General features: G+C 40.9%; 1 protein-coding gene across 1 annotated transcript in view; it reads right to left on the reverse strand.

The window, feature by feature from the left end:
• The window catches only part of LOC114647801 (latent-transforming growth factor beta-binding protein 1-like), a 636,168-nt gene that overhangs the window by 325,579 nt on the left and 284,473 nt on the right, over window positions 1–26,116 (reverse strand). Inside the window, exon 4 of the mRNA XM_028796447.2 lies at window positions 20,211–20,416. Within this exon, the coding sequence (XP_028652280.2) occupies window positions 20,211–20,416 (206 nt within the window). The remainder of the gene's footprint in view (window positions 1–20,210; window positions 20,417–26,116) is intronic.

Consider the following 26,116-nt stretch of genomic DNA (forward strand, 5'->3'; position numbering starts at 1 on the left):
ATAATTGTCTTTGCAAAAGCTATTCTAACAGGAAACTGTTAACGTTTTAATATGAATGGCATATCAAGATCTCCTTTGTTGTGTAATTTTATCTGTGGAAGATGTACTACATTACCTTTCTTGGATACATCCTTCTTTCTACAGTAATTCGGGAGGTGGAAGACCGGACATTGTTAACGGTTGTAGATATTCTTCAGGATATTGTAAGTTGATGTTTTCATCTTACACACAATCACCACCAACTGTTTTGACATAGTCTATTGATACGCATTTAAGCAATTTGCCGTGTAACTGATCGACAATTTTCACGTTAATTCGTTTGACTTCATCGTTTCTCGGTGCTAGGATTTCCCTTGTACTCATTTTTTCTGTTGATAACCCTTCGTAATGAAATTCTTCAATAAGATTTGGATATAATACATCTTCTTTAATGGGGTGTATTCATTTTTTCTGTTGATAACCTTTCGTGATGAAATTCTTCAATAAGATTTGGACATAATATGTCTTCTTTAATTGGGAACTTAAAGTGAGGAAAACATTAAAATTTATAACAGCTGAGAGAGCAGATACTGTGTCTGTCAAAAGCATTCACACGAATGAGAGGTGAGAGGTGTGGGGTACAAAATGTTTGAGAGGAGGGCGTGACTTGAAAAAATCTCATGGCCAAAGTCTCACAGGACTTGAAAAAATCTTCCAAAAAGTCTCGTCTCATCGCAGGATTTTTTTATTATAATATTTATTTGTATGCACCTTTCTGAACACTCAAGGACACTGAACAATAGATAAACCACACATTATAAAAAAATTAAATACAAAATTTAAAATCAGACAGAGCAATTGTAGTCAAAGAGAAGAGGCAGTCTTAAACAAACGAGCTTTAAGTGTAGATTTTGAAAGTGAGAATGAATTGATATTTCTAAGCTCAGATGGTAATGAGTTCCAGAGCAACTGAATGCTCTGCTTGCTCTCCGTATTGGTAAGATGGACGAAGGGGACAGTCAAGTGGATGAAGGAAGAGGATCTAAGGGTGCGGGAAGGAATGGCAACATGGAGGAGGTCAGACAGATATGGAGGGGCAAGGCTATGGATAGCCTTAAAAGTTAGTAGGAGAATTTTAAATTGAATGCGGAACTTAACTGGAAGCCAATGAAACTGCTGCAAAACGGGAGTGATATGGTGAATAGAGGGGGTCCTAGTAATGATGCGGGCAGCTGAATTCTGGACCAGTTGAAGCTTATAAAGAGATTTGTGAGAAAGACCAAAGACAAGGGAATTATATTAATCCAGACGAGAAGTGACAAGGCTATGAACAAGGATAGCAGTGGTGTGGGGAGTGAGGGGGGCTCGAATACGATTAATGTTATGCAAGTAGAAATATGCAGACCGGGAGATATTATTGTATTGTATTGACCCCCTTTCTTTTTGACACCCACTGCACACCCAACCTATCTGGAAAGGGGTCTCTCTTTGAACTGTCTTTCCTGAGGTTTCTTCCATTTTTTCCCTACTAAGGTTTTCTTGTTTTGGGAGTTTTTTCTTGTCTTCTTAGAGAGTCAAGACTGTGGGTCTGTCAAAAGGCAGGGCCTGTTAAAGCCCATTGCGGCACTTCCTGTGTGATTTTGGGCTCTACAAAAATAAATCATATTGTATTGTATTATTGATGCGAGTACTATCAAGGATGACAACCAGACTCTTAGGCAGCCTCTGATTTGTTTTTTTCATAAAGCCAGTCAGGATTTAGGTTGCCTACTTTTTTTTTTTCCAATTATTCAAGGCTAAAAAGAGATTTAAATCTAATGGAGGCCAAACTGCCAACTCCTCTCTTGTGAATCTGCTTGCGGAGCTGTGAGGTCTTTCATATGGCAGCGAGCAAAGCCGAGTGCAGTAATTTAATAAGTGGCGTACGTTACACATAATTAACAGTCCACTAAATTGCGGAACTTTTCCCCCAGCACTATAAAATGAAATCTTGATTGGTTTAATTATTCCTTGTTACTCACATCCTGTACGCAGCGATGATCTGATTATCTTCTCGGGTGGTCAAATAAATAGATAATAGAGCATTAGAAATGTAATAAATCTTCACATGCAAAATCTGGATGGAAACTGTGAAGCTTTAGCTGAAACGAGAGCGTCTCGCTGACCGAGGATTTGTACATTTCAGCTGGGGAATTGTAATCATTACTTTGAGGTAATCAGGACTAGATGGCTAGCATACAGTGGATCAGGTGTAAGGAGAGATGACTAAATAGCAGCCTGTATGACATGATGAGTAATGATGCGTGAATTCACAGTGAAAGTCATTTTTTTCATTTGGATAAAGATTTGCAAAACAAACGATGTTTCGCTTCCAGTAAAATTTGTACCATTGACACAAGAGGTGTTTAGTTCTGTCTGGAAGCATTTCCATTGTGTGGGATGGCGGGGAGAATGTGTGCACAGGGCATTGTCTCCCCAAGACCGCTAGATGGCAGCCTCCCTGGGTTGTGGCAGGGCATCATGGGAACTGGCGTTCTTCGACTCAGCCCTGTTGGGTTTCGTGGATGCCACCAGTAGGTGCTGCCATGACTACAGAGTCCTACTTTGTTGGGCTCCCACCTCCCACAGCTTCAGAACACTTGAAGTGCTGTGTGTAACATATAAAAGGAGCTGCCTGCCACAACTCTGGGAGCTGGAGTCCGGAGGAGGACAAAGCTGAAGGAGTGGAGGAGAGGCAGAGAGAGAGAGAGAGAAAGAAAGAGTGAGAAGGTGACAGACTTACAGAGTGCTTAGTGCATTAAACGGTACTTGTGGCTGTGGTGTGGGAAACATTTACTAGGGAAGAGATTCCCACAATAAAAAGTTCAGTGTGCCTGCAACTTGTGTCTGAGCCTGTTTGTGTTGGGTGTTTCGGGAACTGGAGTGTCCCCTGGTGGCCACACATGCATTAATTCTGCCTGAAATTTAGCATTTAGCATCACCAGACTCATTTCCTGTCCCATGTGGACGTTTCATTACACCATCAGTCATGTGTTATGAGTGCAAACTTGCCGATCTCAGTTCATAAAGGTGTACCGGAGACAGAAAAGAAACTCAAAACCTCAACGTGCGTAGGGGCGAGCAAAACCATCAAACTCATCTGCCAGATTCAAGAAAATGGAAAGGATGGCGTCAAGGTAATGGCTGGCCTTGCAGGAGACAAGCAGTTTTCTGTATGGTTAGTGGAGAAAACACCATAGTGTGTATGACAGTACATTTTGATGTGTCTTCATGCGGAAAACAGGCAGCATTTTTAAGAAAGCACACTGCGCTGGTCCAAGGTAATGCAAACGAGAGACGTACACATAATTTATTTTACTGGAGTGCAGGTGAGTAATAAATAATAATAATAATAATTCTTTACATTTATTTAGTGCTTTTCTTACTAAATAATAATAATTCATTACATTTATATAGCGCTTTTCTCAGTACTACTCAAAGTGAATGGCAACATGGTGAGTGGGGAGCCACTTCAACCACCACCAATGTGTAGAACTAAAAAGACTACAATATGCAAGCTTTTGAGGCAACTCAGGCCCCTTCTTCAGGCAAGATGTAATACAGAAGGGGCTTGAGCTGCCTTGAAAGCTTGCATATTGTAGTCGTTTTAGTTAGCCAATAAAAGGTGTCATGTTGCATGACTTCTCACTACATTCATAATGGCTAACACGGTACAACACCCTAGTACTAAGTAAATAGATAAATACAAAAATACAATAAACAGGTACAGTACACACATGAATTACTGACAGAAAAGAAAACTGACTTGGCTAAAGATAATAATTGCAGCTGTAGTTGCAGTGAGGCTAATGCAGGTGTATTGCCGTTGGTATAAAGGAGCTCCAGTTGTGTTTCTTGACACACATCTGCAGAGTAATTCATTGGCTACATGTATACTGTAGCACTGTGTCAAAGGGATGATGTGTAGCATTGTTCTTAAAGACACTCAATATTGACTTCATTCTCTCCTTCGCTACGACCTCCAGAAGGTCCACAGTGTGTCCCATAACCGAGCCTGCCCTTTTAATTAGTTTTTTGATTCGGTGGGACTCTCTTAACGTGATGTTACCAGCCTAGCACACCACAGTCAGTAAATGTAAAGTATTACACATAGGAAGTAAAAATGTTACACAGTGGGAGGTCTGAAAATTGGAAGTCCACCTTATGAGTAGGATTTAGGAGTCATAGTGAACTATCAACCCCCAGACACTGTTCAGAAGCCATTATGAAGGCAAACAGAATGTCAGGTTATATATAACCTGACACTGAAAAAAGTATAACATTGAAGTTGTTCATTCAACGTAAATTTTCTCTTTCAAGCAACTTAAGATTAGTCATTAAGTGTTGAAGCTTGAAATATTTGGTTTCAGGTCTCAATCAAAGTAAAAAAAAAATAGTTTGTACCAAAGTAAGTTATGGTGGAGGGAATAAACATAAAATCCTATTTCAGTTCACCTAATATTTCAGGTTGTTGGTGTGCTGTGTGCAAGGGGCCGTTTGTGTATTCTTCCGGTCGAACTTTCCAGCGTGCTGGCTTTCCAACTGCCAAAAAAGAAGAACGCTTTCCCGAGTTTAGTGGACGTGGCTATACAGGTCTGGTTATTTTCAGCAGCAGACTTTTATAACGGAGGATTTCTGGTAAGTAACCCTGTTTCTCAACTGTTAATTTTAAGTATAAGAACTCGTAATAAAACATACTTTCAAAAAAGCTGTAGAAATGTTTAATAATGTTTTGTTGTATATTTCAGATTTACACTGCAAAATGCTTATGTACAGTATTTGCAGCTAGATTTTTAAATAAATGTAAAAAGTACAGCATTGGAATGTGTTATGTTCATAATATTTCTAATAGCATAAAAACAGGTTATGACCAATAGACCATTTTAAATTGTAACAACTTAAAAAATATATTTACACACACACACATAAAGTAAACAAAGTATAGAGAAAGCATAGTAATCATGAAAAAAATTCAACCTCAAGATTTTGATGAATATTGACATTTTAGACCTTCCCAAGTCCGAAAATGCAGTTTTTTGGAATTATGTATATGTGTGTGTGTGTGTGTGTGTGTGTGTAAACACTATAACTCAAAAACGCAACTAGATAGATGGATGAAATTTGGCATGTGATCATTACACCAAAATTGTAGATCTTTCCTAACATTTGGGCCAAAGCCATCAACCCAAAATGGTACTTTACCTGAACACATACTCAATTTTTTTTTTTATTCATGCAGCTGCAGAGTCAACTTCACTTTTATAATAATTGTTTAGTATATTATTAATTTGATTTGATGTTGATGCTTCTTTACTGTACATAAAATAATAATTGTCTTTTTTCCTCAAATATCCATCCCCATATCCGAGTACACGAGAAAATCTAGGGGAGACCACTCCCGATTTTTGAAAATAAAGAGAGACTGACAAGGTCATCATACAAGATCAGCATATTGTTGCTGACCATCACTTTTGCTTTAAAAACATCGTTTAACAATGAAGTGATACAAACAAAGGTAGGTAGGCAAAGAGAGTCTGCCAAGTGCTGAAAAACTAAACATACTACTGTGATTTTGTATTTATGCTATATCTATTAATTTATCTTTTTTAGTTAATATTTATCATTCTTAATACCAGATATTGTGAAAATAATCCAATAGCAGAATTATGTTTTAAAATATCTGTCCCCATTTTTTCAATGCTTCTCTCAAAATAGATAGTTGAAATATCATATTCTTTTTGTTCTTAACATCAGCCATTTCATACATATTGCATACCAGGGATTTTTCCAGCCTTGCATCCAAACCTGCTGGGGTAGGCTCCAGGTTTCCTGTGATCCTGCTCTGGATAAACGAGTTTAGATAATGTATATGTTACGGCCAAAACCCAAAGTTCAGCCAGTTCCCAAATTGACCGGCCATTTCGCATTTTGGCCGCGAGGTGTGGCCAAAGTCCGAAGTACTGGAAATGACCAGCATATATGCTACTTTGGCCGGCCATTTCGCAAAGTGGCGAGAACTCCCTGGTCAAAATCCGATGTGCTAATGTAAGACTGTCCGCTCAAGGTGCGAAGATGCTTAAATATTTTCAGATGCAGATTCAGAAGTGAGTTTTCCATTCTGCACGAGAAACTGCTCAAGGCGGGTCTTGTTCAGCAAAGCGGATGCCACTTGAGACGGCCTTCCCCTCGCCCAAACACTAACCTTAAGGTCAATAAAATAGGTCCCTGATGTTAAGTCACTATTTTATTGCTAAAATGATAACAGAAGTGTGAAATCTACTTATATACCTGATCTTAATTATTGTGGAACAACCAAGTGGCGTCCGCTTTCTGAACATGAGCCACCAAGGCTACACTCAATGCAATTGCACTACTAAGTGCGCAACAAATCGCTGCTCATGCCTTTTTCCTTCCGACTTTGGCTGATCGCCCCATGCCATTTTGCAAACTGGCTGGCCAAATCCTGAAATCGAGGAAAAGATCGGACATTGGCCGATCAATTTACAGCGACATTGGCCATTTCCCAATTTGGCCGGACATTTCCCGCTTTGGCCAATTTCGGGTTTTGGCCGTAACATATATATTGTTCCTAATCGCAGATGCTGTCTCTGTTGTTTTGTGCCTGTCCATACACCTATTATTTACTTTTGCTCTGCTCATTAAGGGTTTACTGTTCTTATGCATGGGATATTCAAGTCTCACTACCCCTAACCTTGACGCTACATGCTTGTTTGTCTTTGTTTCCCTCAATACAGCTAGGTGGGGTCTGCAAACTAATTTAAGCATAAGAACCCTGTTCTTCTTTAGGCCCCATAATTTTCATGGTCACACCTGTTAGAACACAGTAGATTCTTTTTTCTGATTTTTGATATCTTTCCAGGCCAGAAGGTGGCAAAATTTTGTCTATAAATTGTTTGTGCCTGAGATGGAATCAGAGATCAATATGGCTGGTAGAAAATAACAAAGCCCAATATTTGAGATTTTTGAATGCAATGTTGAAGGCATTCATTATAAGCACATTGTCGTTGTTGTAAAGTAAAAAACCCTCACACCTTAAAATTCATCTAAATTTCATTACAAATTGGCCCATTCTGGGCAATAAAAGGAAAAGAAAAAAGTGCCAACAGTCAGCGCAGATTTGTTCAGCACAAATGACATAGAAAATATTTTAAAAACTATAAAATTGTGTAAAATTGTTCATATTCAGTACCTGGTTTTGATTATGCTTGTCTTTATCAGACAAAAACAAAACCAAATAGTAAACTGTGTTGTGTAGTGTAGTAAGCTTCCACTAACATTAAACTCATATCCAAACCCATAAGTGTACAGTTCTGTCTCATTGTGACACAAAAACTAAACTCCATAGTAGCTCTTAAACCGTACCATAATTACTAAGACTAAAACTGAAACTATTATATATAAAAATAAAATAGAAATGCCTTTGTAAAATAAAAACTAAATTAAAACTAAAATTACACGATGAAGGAAAACCAAACTGAATTTCCAAGTAAGGTCAGAAAAAATATAGAAATAAAAACTAATATAAAAAGGCAAAACTATAATAACCTTGGTTTGGACACCTGCAGGGCATACTAGGACTTGTAGTCCAATGGGCAGCCCTGTTGGGTTTCGTGGGGGTGATCCTTATTTTTGGGGACTTTTGTTATGACTCAGAAGTACTGGGGTTAAGTCCGGAAATGCAGCCATGTGGGGGTCTTTGGGTACTGCGCTGCCGGGGAAGGACTGCCCTGGTTTCCACATGACCCAGAAGTGCTCCAGATGACCCGAGTGTGACACCAGAAGCAGTTCCCAGGTCGGATTTAAAAGAGAGCCTGTGGCCTCACTTGACTGAGTCAAGTCGGGAGGCAGTGGGCCAAACTCTACAGGAGAATTTATATTTGTGTATTGTGACTGGGGATTTGGTGAGGAAGAGGTTGGAGGTGAATAAAAAACTTTGATTTGAACCCAGCTTTGTGCTTGGGCATTATTGTGTCTGTGGTTTGGGACTCAGTGGCACCCCCTTGTGGTTACAGCAAGCTTAGAAAATAGTGTGGTATATTCCAATTGTGCAGCAAATAATCTCATTTTAGAACTACCTTCCTTTTTTCAAGTAACCTTTTCAGTCCATTTCAGGGTTCTGAAGGCTAAGACGCCAGCCCTGGATGACATGTCAGACCACCAAACCGCACATATCGACTGGGACCAACAGCAACCTGATGTTTATAAAGGAACTGGGGGTCACGGATGGTATCCCTCACAAATTGGTGGAAAGACATGCCAGCTCCAAATCAAAGTTGTCTCAAGCTCTGTGAGCGACTTCTTATCTTCAGCATCAGCCGTCCCAGAGACATTGCTGGGTCAAAGGATTGTATGAGAAAGTAAGAAGTTTTCATTTTACGAGGATTAGTGCAGAGGACATGCTGTAGCTGAAAATTGCTGAAGTCACTTCATTTTTAGTCTCCATTCTTGTCTGGCCTTCTTTGTTTTTTTTTTTTTGTTTTCTTTCAGCAAACCTGACAGAAAATCATGGCAGGGGTGAGGTAATCAGAGGAAACCATTTTCATTACAATATTAACAAAAACACCATCCGTCAAGCAGCTTAACTCTTGACCCAGGGAGAAGTGGCCAATCAAAACAATGTCAGGAATTTTGCCACAATGGCTGGGGTGTCAAAGCAACGCGAATGCAATCCCGGAGCTGAAAGCTGTTCTCTGATAGCCTTATCTTGCTTTATGCAGGTTACATTAAAAAGAATAACACTGCGGTAAAGATGGACGAAAACGTCCAGGGACACTGAGAAATGTCCCACTGGCTGGCGTGATGGAGCTGTCACAGCCCTCAGTTTCAAAGTGTGATGATTCACACCATGTTAGCCGTTCACAAGCTCAGTCCTGGGGGTCACCTGTGGCATCCCAACCAGTTTCTGCTTTTAGTCGGATTGTGATTGACCTTACGTAAGAAAGCTATTCATTCCAAGTTTACTTGTTTGAATCAATCCAGAAATTTCAAGCTGAATATCTCTCTCTCTCTCTCTATATATATATATATATAAAATCCAACGTCTGTCTATCTGCCTGTCTCTCTGTCTGCTTTCACGAGAGAACTACTTAACGGATTTAGATCGAGTGTTTTTCTATAATTTGCTTGAACATTCCGGTTGATTTTCTCTCATCGCGTTAAGTATCATAATTCACTTGTAGTACCAATTTATTTGTGTGAATCTGAGAGACAGACACAGTGGGCCGAGGGCAGGGGGGCGGTGTAATAAGTGTATATGTTTAATATGTCACTGTGCTCTGTACAAATATTTTGTAAATCTACTTTTCTTTCTGGGCGGCACGGTGGCGCAGTGGGTAGCGCTGCTGCCTCGCAGTTGGGAGACCTGGGTTCGCTTCCCAGGTCCTCCCTGCGTGGAGTTTGCATGTTCTCCCCGTGTCTGCGTGGGTTTCCTCCGGGCGCTCCGGTTTCCTCCCACAGTCCAAAGACATGCAGGTTAGGTGGATTGGCGATTCTAAATTGGCCCTAGTGTGTGCTTGGTGCGTGGGTGAGTTTGTGTGTGTCCTGCGGTGGGTCGGCACCCTGCCTGGGATTGGTTCCTGCCTTGTGCCCTGTGTTGGCTGGGATTGGCTCCAGCAGACCCCCGTGACCCTGTGTTCGGATTCAGCGGGTTGGATAATGGATGGATGGATGGATACTTTTCTTTCTACTCACATGCACAGCTAATACAAAGTCAGATTTAGAACACAGGGGCTCATCATGTAGAACTGCTAGGTATGCATTTGATGACAAGCCAGGGACAACTGCAAAATGGGCATTGTATACTATTTCTGTGTGTCAGAGTCAGCATGAAACTGTATCCTCTTTTCTTTGTTTGGAATGGCATGATTCACCTAAGTGGGGGCCTGTACATGAATAAAGAGTATAAAGCCTTGGAACATTGCCTGGCACACCTTTGAAGCCGACGGACGGATGGGAGATAACGTTATCCAATCCTGAAAATCCTTCCAACACAGCGACGAGAATGGCAGACTCCATACATCAGGCCCCCACTCTCGAAGGTCTTGTCACGGCTTCCTTCATCTGTTATGCCATGTAAACCTTCATTAAAGAAAGCTAAGTTATTTCTCCTATGTGATTTCTTACCCCCATATCACTAAGGGAGGGATATCGTCTTTTTATATTATATCGATATAGTATCGGGTTATGTAACACGCCGCAATTACAAAAGAACTCATTCCAACAAAGGAGCTAGCACCCCCTGCTGGATATTGGCGGGCCCCTCCTCACTCACGTGCCAGCCTGTGGGCATGTACCTTACCTCCGCTTAGCTAGTGAATGAGAGAACTACTCAACAGATTTAGATTGTTTTTTTTTTTAATAATTTGTTTGTTGAATATTCCGGTTGATTTTGCGACTTCTCTCATCACGCTATGAATCATAGTTCGCTTGCAGGAGCAATATATTCATGCTAATCCGAGACACAGGCTGCGGGCCGAGTGAGGGGGAAGAGTGATGTTAGGAGTGGGGAGTCAGTCTACCTCTGTGTTTTGGAGTGTACCTTGCCTCTGCTTAGCTAGCGATACCTGTTTGTTTATTGATTTTTAAAGATTATCCTGTTTCACTACTACGCGGGTGGAGCTGTAGAGGATGGCTAGTTCTAAATATTTACAGAATGAAGCAATTATCCATGTGTCCAGTAGGTAAAGATTAATTCTGTTTTAATGTTCTACTTATTTAAGCGATTACAGCGATAATGTGTTGTAAAGGATGGCATGCATGAGCTGGGATGAATCCCAGTCTGACCAGGAGGACACAGTAATGAGTGGACCAGAAAAGACACCGGAAGTTCATTAACCAGGATTTTGGCAAGAAATGCCACTGTGGATATGCGAGCGTCCCGGTGGGGACAAAGCAAAGGACCCTTACCCAGCCTGGAGGCCAATAGGGGAGAAGAAATATCAAGAGTACATTCTTCCCCAATACACTAAAGGGCAGCATCCCTGTGTTTCAGAATCTGTTTGGACACCCGCAGGGCATACTGGGACTTGTAGTCCAATAGGTAGCCCTGTTGAGTTTCGTGGGAGTAGCTGCCGGGGATTGTGATCCTTACTTTCGGGGACTTTTGTTTGACTCTGAAGTACTGGGGTTATGCCTCTGGGCTGCTCTGCCTTACCCAGGCGAGATGGAGTCGGTGAATCAAGGAAGGAAGAAGAAGAAAAAGAGAAAAGAATTGTGATTGTACTTGGGATTAGTATGCCAAAATAAGATGTTGTTAAGATAATTTAATGGAATAAACCTTTTATTTAAACCCAGGACCTGTGTCACTGTGGTTGTATCTGAAGTTTGGGGTGCTGCAGCGCCCCCTACTTGTTGTTATAGACAACATTCTAACATCCTCTGATGGAGGAAATTCCACAGTAATTATGTTATTAGATTTAAGAGCAGCGTTTGACAACATAGGCTGGAAAAATACATTGAGCTCACCGGCTCTGTACTTCCCTGGTTTAGCTCATATTTATCAAATCAAACTCAGTATGTACAAAAAATGTGAAGACAGAACTCATTATATTCAGAAGTTTTAAAAAATAAAAGACCACCCCCTAGCTATGGGAAGAACATCTGTGTTTAAAAATTCAGTCCTTTCCCAAAACTAATTCCTATTGACCCAAAAGTAGGATGAAGAATATCTCTGTTGAAAAATTCAGACCTTTCCCAAAACTAATCGCAATAATTCACAAATGATATTTTTTCACTTGCACACCAATGCCTGTGTTTGTCAAGCGCCTCAGAATTGCCAAACCTTTCTTTGTGTAGACGTCTGATGACATAGTCTGGCCTTCGTCAGAGGCTTGTTTCTGGGATCTCGTTCATTTCAGGCCCGGCCTTAGGCATAGGCGAAGTAGGCGACCGCCTAGGGCCCCGGCATCCGGGGGGCCCCGGATCGACTCCTTGGTCTAATTTTCACGCATTTCGCAGAGCTTCCAGGGGAGCTCCTGGACCCCCCTTTCGCCTAGGGCCCCATAATACCTAAGACCGGGCCTGTTCATTTCTTCAAGCACTTTGAGGTTGCTTCTTCGACGATCTTCTTCAGTTGGGCTACAGTCAACATCCTACAGCATCCCTCTCTTGGATCATCTTTGGTACCCAGATGACCAGGCAAGCCACTTCTGGACAGTTCTCAGAGTCAGGGTTTGATGGATAAGATGAGCATCCAGCTTCTTAAAACTTACTGCCACCGATAAACCACAAGAAAAATGGTACAATGGAGGAATCCACTAGTAGACACGCAGAAATGTTCACTTCTATCTTTATTTCTTATCTCCATGATCACCTATTACCTTGAAAATGTTGTTTCTTTTTTTGTGAATAGTTGAATAAGATTCACTGAAAAAAATGAACCATAGGGAACAAATTCAAAAGTTCATGTGAAAGGAAATCTGGAACTCCACTCAGACATGTGACTTTTATGACATTTTAGTTATTTATACATAAATTTAGTATGAACATACATGACATGGTCAAAATTATGTGGAGAGCCCTGCAAATGAGTGTGTTCAAGTGTTTCAGCCGCACCCATTGATAACAAGTGCATAAAATCAGCACACAGCCATGTCATCTCCTTTGACAAACACTGGCAGTAGGGATGGGACGTAATGAAGAACTCAGGGACATTAAATGTGGCACCGTCACAGGGACCGACACTCTCATCAGATTTTTTGAGCTGATACCAATCACCGATTTCATGATACTAGTAATCAATGATTCTGATTCTGATTCCAATTTGTTTGTTTTATCCTTTAACATGTTATTGTTTTTACACCAAGTTCCTGTGTAACCATTCTATATTAGAGTGATATTTTTGCAATCAAACTGCAAAGCATGTGTGTTATGCGTCCATTTTCTATTAACAAAATGTAGACTTATTGTTCTGTGATCATAAAACAATGCTACTATAAATAAAATCCCCATAAAGCATACGGTTTTAAACTAATAAAACACACAGAGAAAACAGTATCTCTCTATCTATTGTGGCAAATAAGGGTGCTCTCGTCCCCTTCAACCCTCAGATGACACGTCAGACACCTGATACAAGTCCAATATTTTGACTTTTTATTATAATAAATGTGCCCTAAGCACCTCCACTCCACAACACTCCAGTAATAAATCAATATTCAAACACAATACCAACTCCTACATTCCTTCCAGCAGCTCTGTCGCACTCCCTCCCAACTCTGGCTCAGGCTGCTGGGGTTACCTATAGTCCCTTCTTGACCCGGAAGTGTTTCTGTCCCTCAGTCCATGTGACTCTTAACACTTCCGGGTCAGGTGAAAACTCCTTTTTTTCAACCCGGAAGTATGTCATTGCTTCTGTCCCCTCGACTGGAAAGTACTTCCGGGTTATAAGGCAAATAGAAGTCCCTGGGCCTCCCTGCAGTGTCCCCTGGCGGTCCTCATGGTATCCAGCAGGGCTGTGAAGGGAAACTCCAAGGTCCATAATGCCCTGCTGGAACCCGGGGCATCTCCACGTTGCAGGGAGGGCTCCACCTTTCGGCTTGGAGGTATTGGCCGGGATAAGCTGCCGGCCATAGTCCACACTTTCTGTCTATCTATCTATCTATCTATCTATCTATCTATCTATCTATCTATCTATCTATCTATCTATCTTCTATCTATCTATCTATCTATCTATCTATCTATCTATCTATCTATCTATCTATCTATCTATCTATCTATCTATCTATCTATCTATCTATCAAAAGGCTTTGAATCTTGACAATCTCCTGGATGATGGACCCCTGACTATCAGACATCAGTTTTTATGGTTGAGAGACTGAATGTCAGAAACGGTGGTGTGTAATACTGGGGCACCTCAAGGAACTGTGCTGTCTCCCTTCCTGTTTACCTTCTACACAATACCATCATTTATCATCTACAGTCATTTTCAGTCACAGTACTCCAGATGAGGTCTCACCAGTGTGTTATAAAGCTTGAGCATAACCACCTTACACTTGTACTCCACACATCATGGCGCTATATAACCTGACATTCTATGAGCCTTCTTAATGGTTTCGGAACACTGTCTGCCAGTTGATAGTATCAATTTCACTATGACTCCTAAATCCAACTCATAAGATGGTCTTCCAATTTTCAAACCTCTGACCATTTCTACCCAATAATTCTCCCAAAATAACATCAAGTCAAATTTTGAAGGTCCTACTGTCTACCACACTACTTGGTCACTTATTCCAAGTGTCTTTGGTTCTCTGTGTAAAGAAAAACTAATGTTTGTGCAAAATTTATCTTTAACAAGTTTCCAGCTTTGCCCCTGTGTTCTTGATGAACTCATTTTAAAGTAACAGCCTGAATCCACTGGGTTCATTCAACTCATAATTTTAAACAGCTTTGATCATGCCACCTTTAAACCTCTGTTTGCTTAAACTGAAAAGTTTCTTCTTCTTCAATCTCTCCTCATAGCTCATACCTTTCAGCCTCAGAATCAGCCTAGTTGCTCTTCTCTGGACTTTTTCTACTGCTGCTATGTCTTTTTTACTCCAGATGAGGCCTCACCAGTGTGTTATAAAGCCTGAGCATAACCTCCTGTGACTTTACTTCACACATCGTTATAAATAACCTGACATTCTGTTAGCTTTCTCAAAGGCTTCTGATAGTGGTGAGTCTACTGCAACCCCCACATCGTACTTTTAAGTTTCAGACCTCCCATTGTGTATTCAAATCTAACACTTCCCCTTCCTATGTGTAGTGCCTTATGTAACCTGCAGAAATTAGATAGATAGATAGATAGATAGATAGATAGATAGATAGATAGATAGATAGATAGATAGATAGATAGATAGATAGATAGATAGATAGATAGATAGATAGATAGATAGATAGATAGATAGATAGATAGATAGATAGATAGATAGCATGTGAGCTTGAGGAGCAGTTTCAGAGCTTAAATATCATATATATCAAATATATATATATATATATATATATATATATATATATATATATATATATATATATAGCCGGAGTGTTTCCGGGTGTGCAGCTGGCACTTCCGCCACACTGGGGAGTGCCGGCGGAAGATTGTCGGGAGGCACCTGGAGCATATCAGGGAGACTATAAAAAGGGGCCGCCTCCCTCCATTCGATGGCTGGAGTTGGGAGTGTAGCAGGACAGAGCTCGGAGGGGAGGAGGACCTGAAGGGAGGCAGAGTGAAACAGGCCTGGACTTTGGGAGAGTTTGTGGGTTGTGTGCACTTATTATTGTAAATATTAGTTATAAAATAAACGTGTGGTGGTGCTTGATACGATGTCTACCTGTCTGTGTCTGGGGCTCGTTCCACAATATATATCAGTGGTAGCGCTGCTGCCTCGCAGTTAGGAGACCCGGGTTCGCTTTCTGGGTCCTCCCTGCATGGAGTTTACATGTTCTTCCCGTGTCTGCATTGGTTTCCTCCCACAGTCCAAAGACATGCAGGTTAGGTGCATTGGCGATCCTAAATTGTCTCTAGTGTGTGTTTGGTATGTGGGTGTGTGTGTATGTATGTGCCCTGTGCTGGGCTGGAACCCTGCCGGGGGTTTGTTCCTGCCTTGCGCCCTGTGTTGGCTGGGATTGGTTCCAGCAGACCCCTGCTGTAATGTGTAATTCCACTCCTGACCACCAGGTATGTCATCCTCCTACTTGCCCTCTTTTTCATCTGACCAGAGCGGAGGATTGTTGACCTGAAGGGCTCTGATGTCACTTCCACCTCAGTTAACAAGATCCGCCCCTTTAACTCCGCCTCTACATCCACAGCCACTTTAAAGGAAGACTCTCTTCAAAACAATGCAGTCTCATTTATGGACTCGTGTCTGTGAAGACGTTAATGATGGTTTTTTTCTTCAATTTTCAACCTCTACAATATATCCAGCCAGCCAGGTGTCTATCCATCATTATATCCATCACCAGCCAGGTGCCCCAACATTTCATCTTTGTTAGTCATTTATAGTCTTTCTAATTTCCAAATGGGGACAAATAAAGTATTTCTTATAGCAGTGGTTCTCAAACTGTGGTGCGGGCCCCCCCTAGGGGGGCGTGAAGTAACAAAAAGGGGGGCGCGAAGATGTGAAAAAAAGAAAACAAGAATCAAAAATATGAAAAATACATCTATTGAAACCAAAACAAATTAACTTAAACTACATTCTGATACTAGAAAAATAAATATAGAGTTAGATAAATGTCGATAAACGTTAAGTAGGTATAATAAAATATACATCTATGATATATTATTAATTAAAAAAGAACAAATTGGTATTAGTGGGCTCCTTTCAAAAAAACGTTAGGGGGGGGCGCGATTAAAACTGTTATGAAAACTCAGGTCGCAAATACTTAAAGGTTGAGAGACGCTGTCTTATAGTATGTATGCAATCAAATATAGGAAACTAGTGTTCCTATCAGCAACGTTTTTAGAGTGAGAGGCAGAGGAGCTGTGAGGATCCCCGCACAGGTGCAAATACACTGGCAGTGAGAGAAATAGCATGCATTGTAAAAAACTAAAATAAATAAATGAGATACATGGGATTAAAAAGACCAGAAGCAGGTTAAGAGTTCCTTTGAAAGAAACAAAGAAAACAAAGGACAGAAAATGACATCTGGTGAGTGTGACATTATTATTATTATTATTATTACTGTTATTATTATTATTTTAAAATGAGTTGAGCACTTAGAAGTAAAGTAAGTTAAACAAATTAATGCCATATCATAAGTAGGGTAAGTGAGGCTGGGGATGTGTTCTGTAGAAATAAAGAACATTTCAGTAATTATTTACTGCTCTGATGCTGATCTTTCTGATCATAAAATAGATCATTACAATAGCAATTCACAAAAAGAATTAATAATTTATTGCAGAATTACAGTATTTGAAGGTTCCTCTAGAGTGCCTCTTTCTCTTGCACGATTTGGCTCATAAACTAATCAGCACATCGTCATCTCATAACAGGCTTAAGTTTTGAGTTTGGGATTTTTCCACCCAGCCATTTGTAGCTCTAGACAGTCCTCAAGAAAGTGTGACACACACAAGCACAGACACCCATCATTGAGATACAAGTGTTTTCGGAATGAGGGGACCCTAAAATATCGAGATTCACCGAAAACCAATTTTTGACAAATCTAAAGCCATAGATGAGAGGTTATGGTGAGGGAGGGCACAACACAAAAATCAGACAGACAGAGAGACAGACAAAGGGCATAAGCAAGAAATAGAAAGCCTACTTATAGTTTAATAACTGAATTAAATTACACAGAAGTTTTCTACTATACTTTTAAAAGACAGTTTTACTTGCTGTGCAGACTGGCTGTTTTCTTTCTTCCTGTCCACTAATTTATGGATGACAAGCTGAGAGTAAGAAACCACTTGAAGAACTTTGGACCAAACAGGACTGATTTTAGACGATATTTTTGGTAGATGTGAGAGCCAGATATAATATGTCCACTTACTGTACTGTAATAATATAAACAGGAACAGAGAAATGAAATATGAACAGTGACTTTTATTTTGATCCTGCACTTTATTTTCGAACATAACTTGGTTGATGACAGTACACAAATATACTTGTTAGACTGATTAGTCCCGAAATTTTGGCTTTGTGAATTCTTATGTACATTTATTGAATGCTTTGCATAAACAGTTGCTGTGTAATATATAAATTGTTTTTTCTTTTTTTCTATTTACAAATGTGTTTTGGAATTACAAGGCATTTATGTGTGTGTGAGAGTGTTTTTTTAGTCAAACTAAGTACATATAATATGGGGGTCCTAGAAATAACTAACTTTACCAACGGACATTAAAAAGCATATCCTAAAATTTACAGGAAGGCTGCATTTACAATTACTTACATAACATTTCATCTCCCCAAGCCTGTAGGCTGTCCAAGCCCCCCACCCCAAATTAATAATATAGCAGATTCTTGGTTGGGGTCTCCACCTCCAGTCCTGGAGTGCTACAGGGGCTGCAGGCTTTCATCCTAACCCTTTTCTTAATTTAGTGAATAGTTTTGGCTGCTAAATGACTTATTTTGCCTATTCTAGATTCCTCCTAACTTGCTATCATCTACAGACCTAGCCAGCTTGTTCTTGTTGGTTATATTCCTATCCAGACCACTCCTGTCTATTATCTATATGTACAAGTACAACAAAATGGTAAATTTAAAGGTCATTTTCCTGACCAGCAAGCCAAAATTCATAAGATACACCAAAAAAGTGTTTAGGAAGCAAAATCTTCACTGTTCAGTGTAATCGAAGAACGCGGTTGGCTCTATCACACTGTGCTATGATGCCATCTGCTTTATGATTCTATGAAAAGCAGCAGATTAGAGATTAAGGAGTTGGACCGCCATCTTCAAAGCTGCTGCCTGATTTCCCAAAACTGCTCAAAATAAATGTCATTCTTTGCACCACTCACACCTGCTCAGAGTGCTCTGTTCTGCAGTCACCTGGGGTGCTGGAGGAAACGAGGAGGACTTGGAACTGTGCTAACTGCCTCGATGGTGCCCAGTGGAAGGTGGGCAACCAACTGGCCGAGGTCATTCTGACTTTCAGGATGCAGAAACTGATCACCATCAGACCTGACCATTTAATTTGCTCATTTCTGTCTTCTGACTGTGGCCCTCTAAGAGTTTTTTGTTTTCCTCTCCTCCGTGTCAGCTGGTCAAAAATTCACATTCAGGAATCAAGAACTTCATCTACATCCAAAATCAACGGAAACCGCTATGGATCTTTTCATTAACTTTAATAACATCAAACTGTTCTATTGTTCTGTTGCCATGCACATATGGCTTTATCCCCTTGCCCTGATCTACAGTATACATCACCACAATTTGATTGCGCTGTGTTTCTTGGACTTCATGGTCTGTTTTTTGTCCTGACGTCTTTTGTTCAGCTTTATGTACACAGGAACACAAGTGCCTGTCCAATCAATTCAGATCGCCGCAGCTGGACTCCAATCAAGTTCTAGAAACATCTCAAGGAGAATTAAAGCCAAGAGGACTTTTTTACGGACAAATGAGTGCAGAAAATGGCAAATTCAAATTTTAAATTATATCTACAGCACAATAAAGTGTGCAGGAAGAAAAGGGGTGTTAATACTTTCTTAACCTATAGAAAATAAAGTATAGGGAGATTCACTCGAAAGAGGCCCTGAATATTCTGTAATAACTCTCGCTAGGATGAATCAATCTGAACGAAACAACGTGCAATGTGCTCCTCAGTATATGGAGCTTCGAACAAGCCGGGATGCCCCTGCGTCAGAGCGATGAGGTAGGTGCCGGACAGCGTCGTGATGTTTAACCTCCGTTTGCAACTTCTTGGGTGCCTACCGCCCGTACCCCTTCATTCAGTCACTCGACTTCTCATCAGGATGGTGGTGTTCAGTATTGAGCAGCACGTCTTCATGGTGCAAACCTATTGGGTCATAAATTTGTTTAACTGGAGGATCGTGAGTTAATGGATGGTTACTTCCAGCTAGATGGAGTAACGTGTCACACATCGGCAAGGAACATGGCAGAAATGGAGTCCTTCTTTGGCAAAGGGGCTTTGGCCACCACGGTCGCCGGATCTGACATCACCAGACTTCTTTCTTTGGGTTATGCTCAAAGGAAAAGTCTGTTGAAAGAAGTCTTACACTGTGGAAGATCTGAAGGAAAACATCCAATGTGAAATTGCTACTATTCCCCGTGAGACGCTTGCTGATATGTTCAGGAACATGGAGCGCCGCATCGAAATGTGTCTGGCAGAAAACAGAAACCACTTCCAGCATCGCTGGAAGCTATAAAATCAAGGCGCCCCATCAAAAGTGGCGTCTCATTTAGGAGATGAGTCACCTGACCACACTCTCCGAAGCCATTAGAACCATGGCCAATGGCTAAGTTTTGCTTTTGCCACTTTATTGTGTCATTGAGCACTTATTATTTTAAGTTCTTTCGTTACTTGAGTAAATGGGATGGCCTGTAATGCAATCGATTACACATACGTCAAGGTATATGGCATATTTTTTCGGTTCAGATTGCTTCATCCTAACCAGAGTTACAACCGAATATTCAGGGCCTCTTTTGAGTGAATCTCCCTGTATAAAGGCTTCCTAAAACAGATGGTACAAATCTGGATACTGAAAACTACCATTGTGACCAACATGTCTATGAATATCTTACCCAAGACAGGAGTCCTATGAATGGTGTATTCTCCTCTCGGAGTGCGTATGGTCTTCACTCTGGTCCCTTTGGCTTCCATGAGGCCTGCCAACAGAAGCTTATTCCGCTCCGCCTCAACATGTTTAGAAAGCAAGGCTACCATCTTGCTGGATGCACCGCTGGCTGCTGAGGATTTCTTCTGCAGAACAGACTGGGCTTCCTTCAACCTGCATGGACACAGATCACATGACTCTTTTAAACTTTTAAAGCTATACTGAATTCTCACTTGATCTATACTAATAAAAGGCAAAGCCCTCACTGACTGACTGACTGACTGACTGACTGACTGACTGACTGACTGACTGACTGACTGACTGACTGACTGACTGACTGACTGACTGACTGACTGACTGACTGACTGACTGACTGACTGACTGACTGACTGACTGACTGACTGACTGACTGACTCACTCACTCACTCACTCACTCACTCACTCACTCACTCACTCACTCACTCACTCACTCACTCACTCACTCACATAGATAGATAGATAGATAGATAGATAGATAGATAGATAGATAGATAGATAGATAGATAGATAGATAGATAGATAGATAGATAGATAGATACTTTATTACTCCCAAGGGGAAATTCACATACTCCAGCTGCAGCATACTGACAAAATACAATATTATTCATATTATATTCATATTATATCAGTCTGTCAGTGGAGCAGGACATTGACAGCAGTCTGTCCAACTCCATTTGCAGAAATGCAGCCCCAAACGTTCAAGGAACCTCCACCATGCTTCACTGTTGCCTGCAGACACTCATTATTGTACCGCACTCCAGCCCTTCGACGAACAAACTGCCTTCTGCTACAACCAAATATTTCAAATTTTGACTCATCAGTCCAGAGCAACTGCTGCCATTTTTCTGCACCCCAGTTCCTATGTTTTCGTATATACTTGAGTCGCTTGGCCTTGTTTCCACGTCAGAGGTATGGCTTTTTGGCTGCAACTCTTCCATGAAGACCACTTCTGGCCAGAATTCTCTGGACAGTAGATGGGTGTACCTGGGTCCCACTGGTTTCTGCCAATTCTGAGCTGATGGCACTGATGCACATCTTCCAATTTTGAAGGGTAATAAGCTTAATGTGGCTTTCATCTGCTGCACTAAGTTTCCTTGGCCGACCACTTTATCTACGATCCTCAACATTGTCCGTTTCTTTGTGCTTCTTCAAAAAAGCTTGAACAGCACATCTTGAAACCCCAGTCTGCTTTGAAATCTTTGTCTGGGAGAGACCTTGCTGTTGCAGTATAACTACCTTGTGTCTTGTTGCTGTGCTCAATCTTGCCATGACATGAAACTGTCTTCCACAACCTCACCTTGGTAGCAGAGTTTGGCTGTTCCTTACCCAGTTTTAAGCCTCCTACACAGCTGTTTCTGTTTCAGTTAATGACTGTGTTTCAAACCAAATGTGTGACATTGATGATAATTAGCACCTGTTTGGTAGACTTGGTTGATCAGACACCTGACTTAGAATCCTACAAAATCCCTGACTTTGTGCAAGTGTACCTATAAGAATGGATGCTGGTTTGAAGGCAAAAGGTAATAACACCAAATATTGATTTGATTTAGATTTTTCTTTTGTTCGCTCACTTTGCATTTTGTAAATTGATAACAATAAACAATCATTACAGTAATCCCTCCTCCATCGCGAGGGTTGTGTTCCAGAGCCACCCGCGAAATAAGAAAATCCGCGAAGTAGAAACCATATTCTTATATGGTTATTTTTATATTGTCATACTTGGGTCACAGATTTGCGCAGAAACACAGGAGGTTGTAGAGAGACAGGAACGTTATTCAAACACTGCAAACAAACATTTGTCTCTTTTTCAAAAGTTTAAACTGTGCTCCATGACAAGACAGAGATGACAGTTCTGTCTCACAATTAAAAGAATGCAAACATATCTTCCTCTTCAAAGGAGTGCGCGTCAGGAGCACAGACTGTCAGAAAGAGAGGAAAGCAAACAAATCAATAGGGCTGTTTGGCTTTTAAGTATGCGAAGCACCGCCGGCACAAAGCTGTTGAAGGCGGCAGCTCACACCCCCTCCGTCAGGAGCAGACAAAGAGAGAGAGAGAGAGAGAGAGAGAGAGAAACAAACAGTCAAAAATCAATACGTGCCCTTCGAGCTTTTAAGTATGCGAAGCACCGTGCTGCATGTCACTTCACGAAGCAGCTGCACAGAAGGTAGCAACATGAAGATAATCTTTCAGCATTTTTAGACGAGCGTCCATATCGTCTAGGTGTGCGAACAGCCCCCCTGCTCAATCCCCCTACGTCAGGGTCAGAGAAAGTCAACGCAAGAGAAAGAGAAAAGTAAGCTGGGTAGCTTCTCAGCCATCTGCCAATAGCGTCCCTTGTATGAAATCAACTGGGCAAACCAACTGAGGAAGCATGTACCAGAAATTAAAAGACCCATTGTCCTCAGAAATCCGCGAACCAACAAAAAATCCGCGATATATATTTAAATATGCTTACATATAAAATCCGCGATAGAGTGAAGCCGCGAAAGGCGAAGCGCGATATAGCGAGGGATCACTGTATTTATATTTCTGAAAGCATTCTTTATTTACAGCATTTTTTCACACCTGCCTAAAACTTTTGCACAGTATTGTATATATCAAACATGTTAAATCATTCTTGATACTGTTTACTTCATGACATTTAGCAACTGCTCATAAAATGTCTGCCTATTCCTGTTGAGGAGCTTTGCTATGGCCATTGTTTCTTTTTGCCAATGTAGTTCTCCAATGTTTGGCATAAGCGTTGATATTATGACTGACTGTTCCCTTTGACACATGTAATAAGTCTTCAGGTTTTATGACCGAGGCACCAATTAACCATCAGGGCCAAAGGAAAAACAAATTGCACACACCAGCGCCTGCCTATTGCTGTACTACTACTGTCGTGTGGGACACTGAGAGCTCTGCACATCGGAACAACTGCGCCTTGTGCTACCATGTAGTGTTCTTCCCCAGCACCCCATGTCAGACTGCATTTTGAAATCACAGTGTCAGTTACGTACCTTCAGTTTTAATAGCATTTCATAGCTTTTCTCTTTGTTAAAACTAATCTATTACACATTGCTATGGCTGATAAACATAAGCGTGTGGTTTTGGAATTGTCACGAAAAAATAAAAAATATTAAATGTTTACAAAATGGTTAAAGTGCTTCAAATATTACTTCAATTTACAGAGTAGGAAAAACAACTGTGAACGAAATAAAGTGTGATGCTGACAAAAATAAAAAATGTGTCAAAAATGGAAACCAGTGATGGTAATGTTATTCTGTATTAATGTTAATGTTCTTCTGTACTGTAATTGTCTTTTTAAATTCTGTTTTATTATGTTATGTTAATATATTGTGACGTGTGCTGTGGAGGAGCAGATAGGGTGGAATGAATGCAGCAAGTGATGGGCCTGGAGAAGGGCTTCTGTTCTGTGAGGGGACGACACGTCTGTTAGGAGAGGAGTGGCAGGAGAAGTTAGGAGACAAAGGAGGGTGCAGCATAAGGAAGTTTAGAGCAGGGAGTCAGGAGACGATAAGCGGGAGGGTTTGTGAAATAGAGAAAGAAACAACATGAGTGGTAGGAGATTGGTACTGATTGGTACGGAAAGCTTTCATTTATTGCACTGGAGGTGTGCCCCGTAACCCCGATAACGGAGTATAAGACAGCACACCGATTGTTATGGAACAAAGACACCAAGTAAAATGTAGAAAACCCCAGTACCTCTGAGCTGTGTTTGCTTATTATGTTACAATATTATATGAGTTACATGATTTTTATTATATTTTGTTAATATAGTTTTGTTTGTGGAGGGCTGGCGCCCTGCCCGGAGTTTGTTTCCTGCCTTGTGCCCTGCGTTGGCTGGGATTGGCTCCAGCAGACCCCCGTGACCCTGTAGTTAGGATATAGCGGGTTGGATGATGGATGAATGGCTGGATGGATGGATAGTTTTGTTTTGTAAACCGTTACGACTATCCGCTAAACTAATCTACTGTATAAAGCAGCCACTTTTAAAGTATCCATTCTCTTATCATTCAGGGCCTCAGTCCCGACCCCTGACAGATAATCGAGATTTTACTGCAATTGATAATTGTGTGCTCATCCACACTTGGAACAATAATCTTTAAGTGCGTGCAGATTTGCATGAATGCAATTTATTTTAACATTACCTCACATGGGATGGTGGGGAGATGAATAAATCTGCATATTCTCTCACACATTTTAAGGGCAGTCAAGGTTTGGTGTAAAACTCTAGAAATGGTTGATTATGACATACCCGAATTATTGTCATTGCAAAGTTGCATTTTACACATAATGGTACAAACGTGTTTCGACTGACAGTACATGGCTTGTTGGTGTAGCTGCAGCAATCACATAATGAATAAAAGAATTGTTAATATAATAAAATAAAGAATTGTTATGAATATTATTTGTAGTCTGTCAAATCGATAACTTTTTATTTGTTCATTTTTTTCCAGCCTTTCCAAAACATTAAGCCTTACCCGGGATGTGCATGTTGATCTCTGTCCTGAATGCCATCTTCTGGCACCTTCTAGTGAGTTAGCACGGCTCATGAGTTCTCTTAAATCTCAATAAAATTAGGAGTTGTTTTGTAAATGAGGAAAATGGATAAAATGCTTTTACTCTTACTTCTAAGAGCAGGGCCAAATGTGCATCACTCTAAGATTTTTTTAGCCAGTTAGGACATTTTCCTGCTGTGGGACACTTGATAAATACGGGCACTGGACTCTGACTTAGCCACTTTAGGACATTCACATTGATGTTTTGAAGCCATTCCTGTGTACTTCTGGCTTTATATTAGGAACTGTTGTCTTGCTGAAAAGCAAATCTTATCCCAAGACGCAGGTTTCTTGCGGACTTCATTAGGTTTTACTTCAGGATTTCCCTCTGTTTTGCTGCATTCGTTTTACCCTCACAAGCTTTCCAGGGCCTGCTGCAGAGAAGTATTCCCACAACCTGCTGCAGCCGCCATCAGGCAAAATGTGCAGTGTTTACTTTACAACAAACATGAAGTTTAGTATGATTTAGTCTGATTCCCAAACACCTCCATCATTAGAACATTCAAACAATTGAGATGAGAACAGGCCATTCAGCCCAACAAAGCTCGCCAGTCCTTTCCACTTATTTCTTCCAAAAAAACATCAAGTTTTGAAAGTCCCTAAAGTCCTACACTCATACACACTACTTGGTAGCTTATTCCAAGTGTCTATTGTTCTTTGTGTAAAGAAAAACTTCCTAATGTTTGTGTGAAATTTACCCTTAACAAGTTTCCAACTGTGACCTCGTGTTCTTAATGAACTCATTTTAAAATAACAATCTCTATCCACTGGACTAATTCCATTCATAAATGCCCCCTTGAGAGATGTCCTCATCAGATCCCAAATCCTTCTACCTGCGGACTTCAGATTCTCCTACGTTCCCTTTTGCAAAGCTGAGGTGCCATGTGAATTTGTAAATTAGTGGCTTTCTCTTAGCCACTTGGCATCACCCTTAGTCCAGGCCTCTATCACTTTGGTGAAGCACCCGGGCACAGTCTCTCCAATCTCTATTCTCCTTCATAGTTATCAGAGATCTCATGGAGGCCCCCTTCACCAGTGGCATAGCTGGGGGGGGCAAGGGGGGACATCTGTCCCCGGGTGCAGCATCCAGGGGGCGCCAAATTGATGTTACGAAATTTTAGAATGAAATGTTTTCCATTCCTAAATGCACTAAATAGTAAATAAAAAACAGACAATAATTTATCTCCTCCACTACTCTAACATGCTTGACTCCCACCCAGAAACATTTTTGACATTATTAAACAGGTCGTGCGACTGACATGAGGCATTA

This window comes from Erpetoichthys calabaricus, chromosome 1, assembly GCF_900747795.2.
Source record: "Erpetoichthys calabaricus chromosome 1, fErpCal1.3, whole genome shotgun sequence".
Taxonomy (NCBI): Eukaryota; Metazoa; Chordata; class Cladistia; order Polypteriformes; family Polypteridae; genus Erpetoichthys; species Erpetoichthys calabaricus.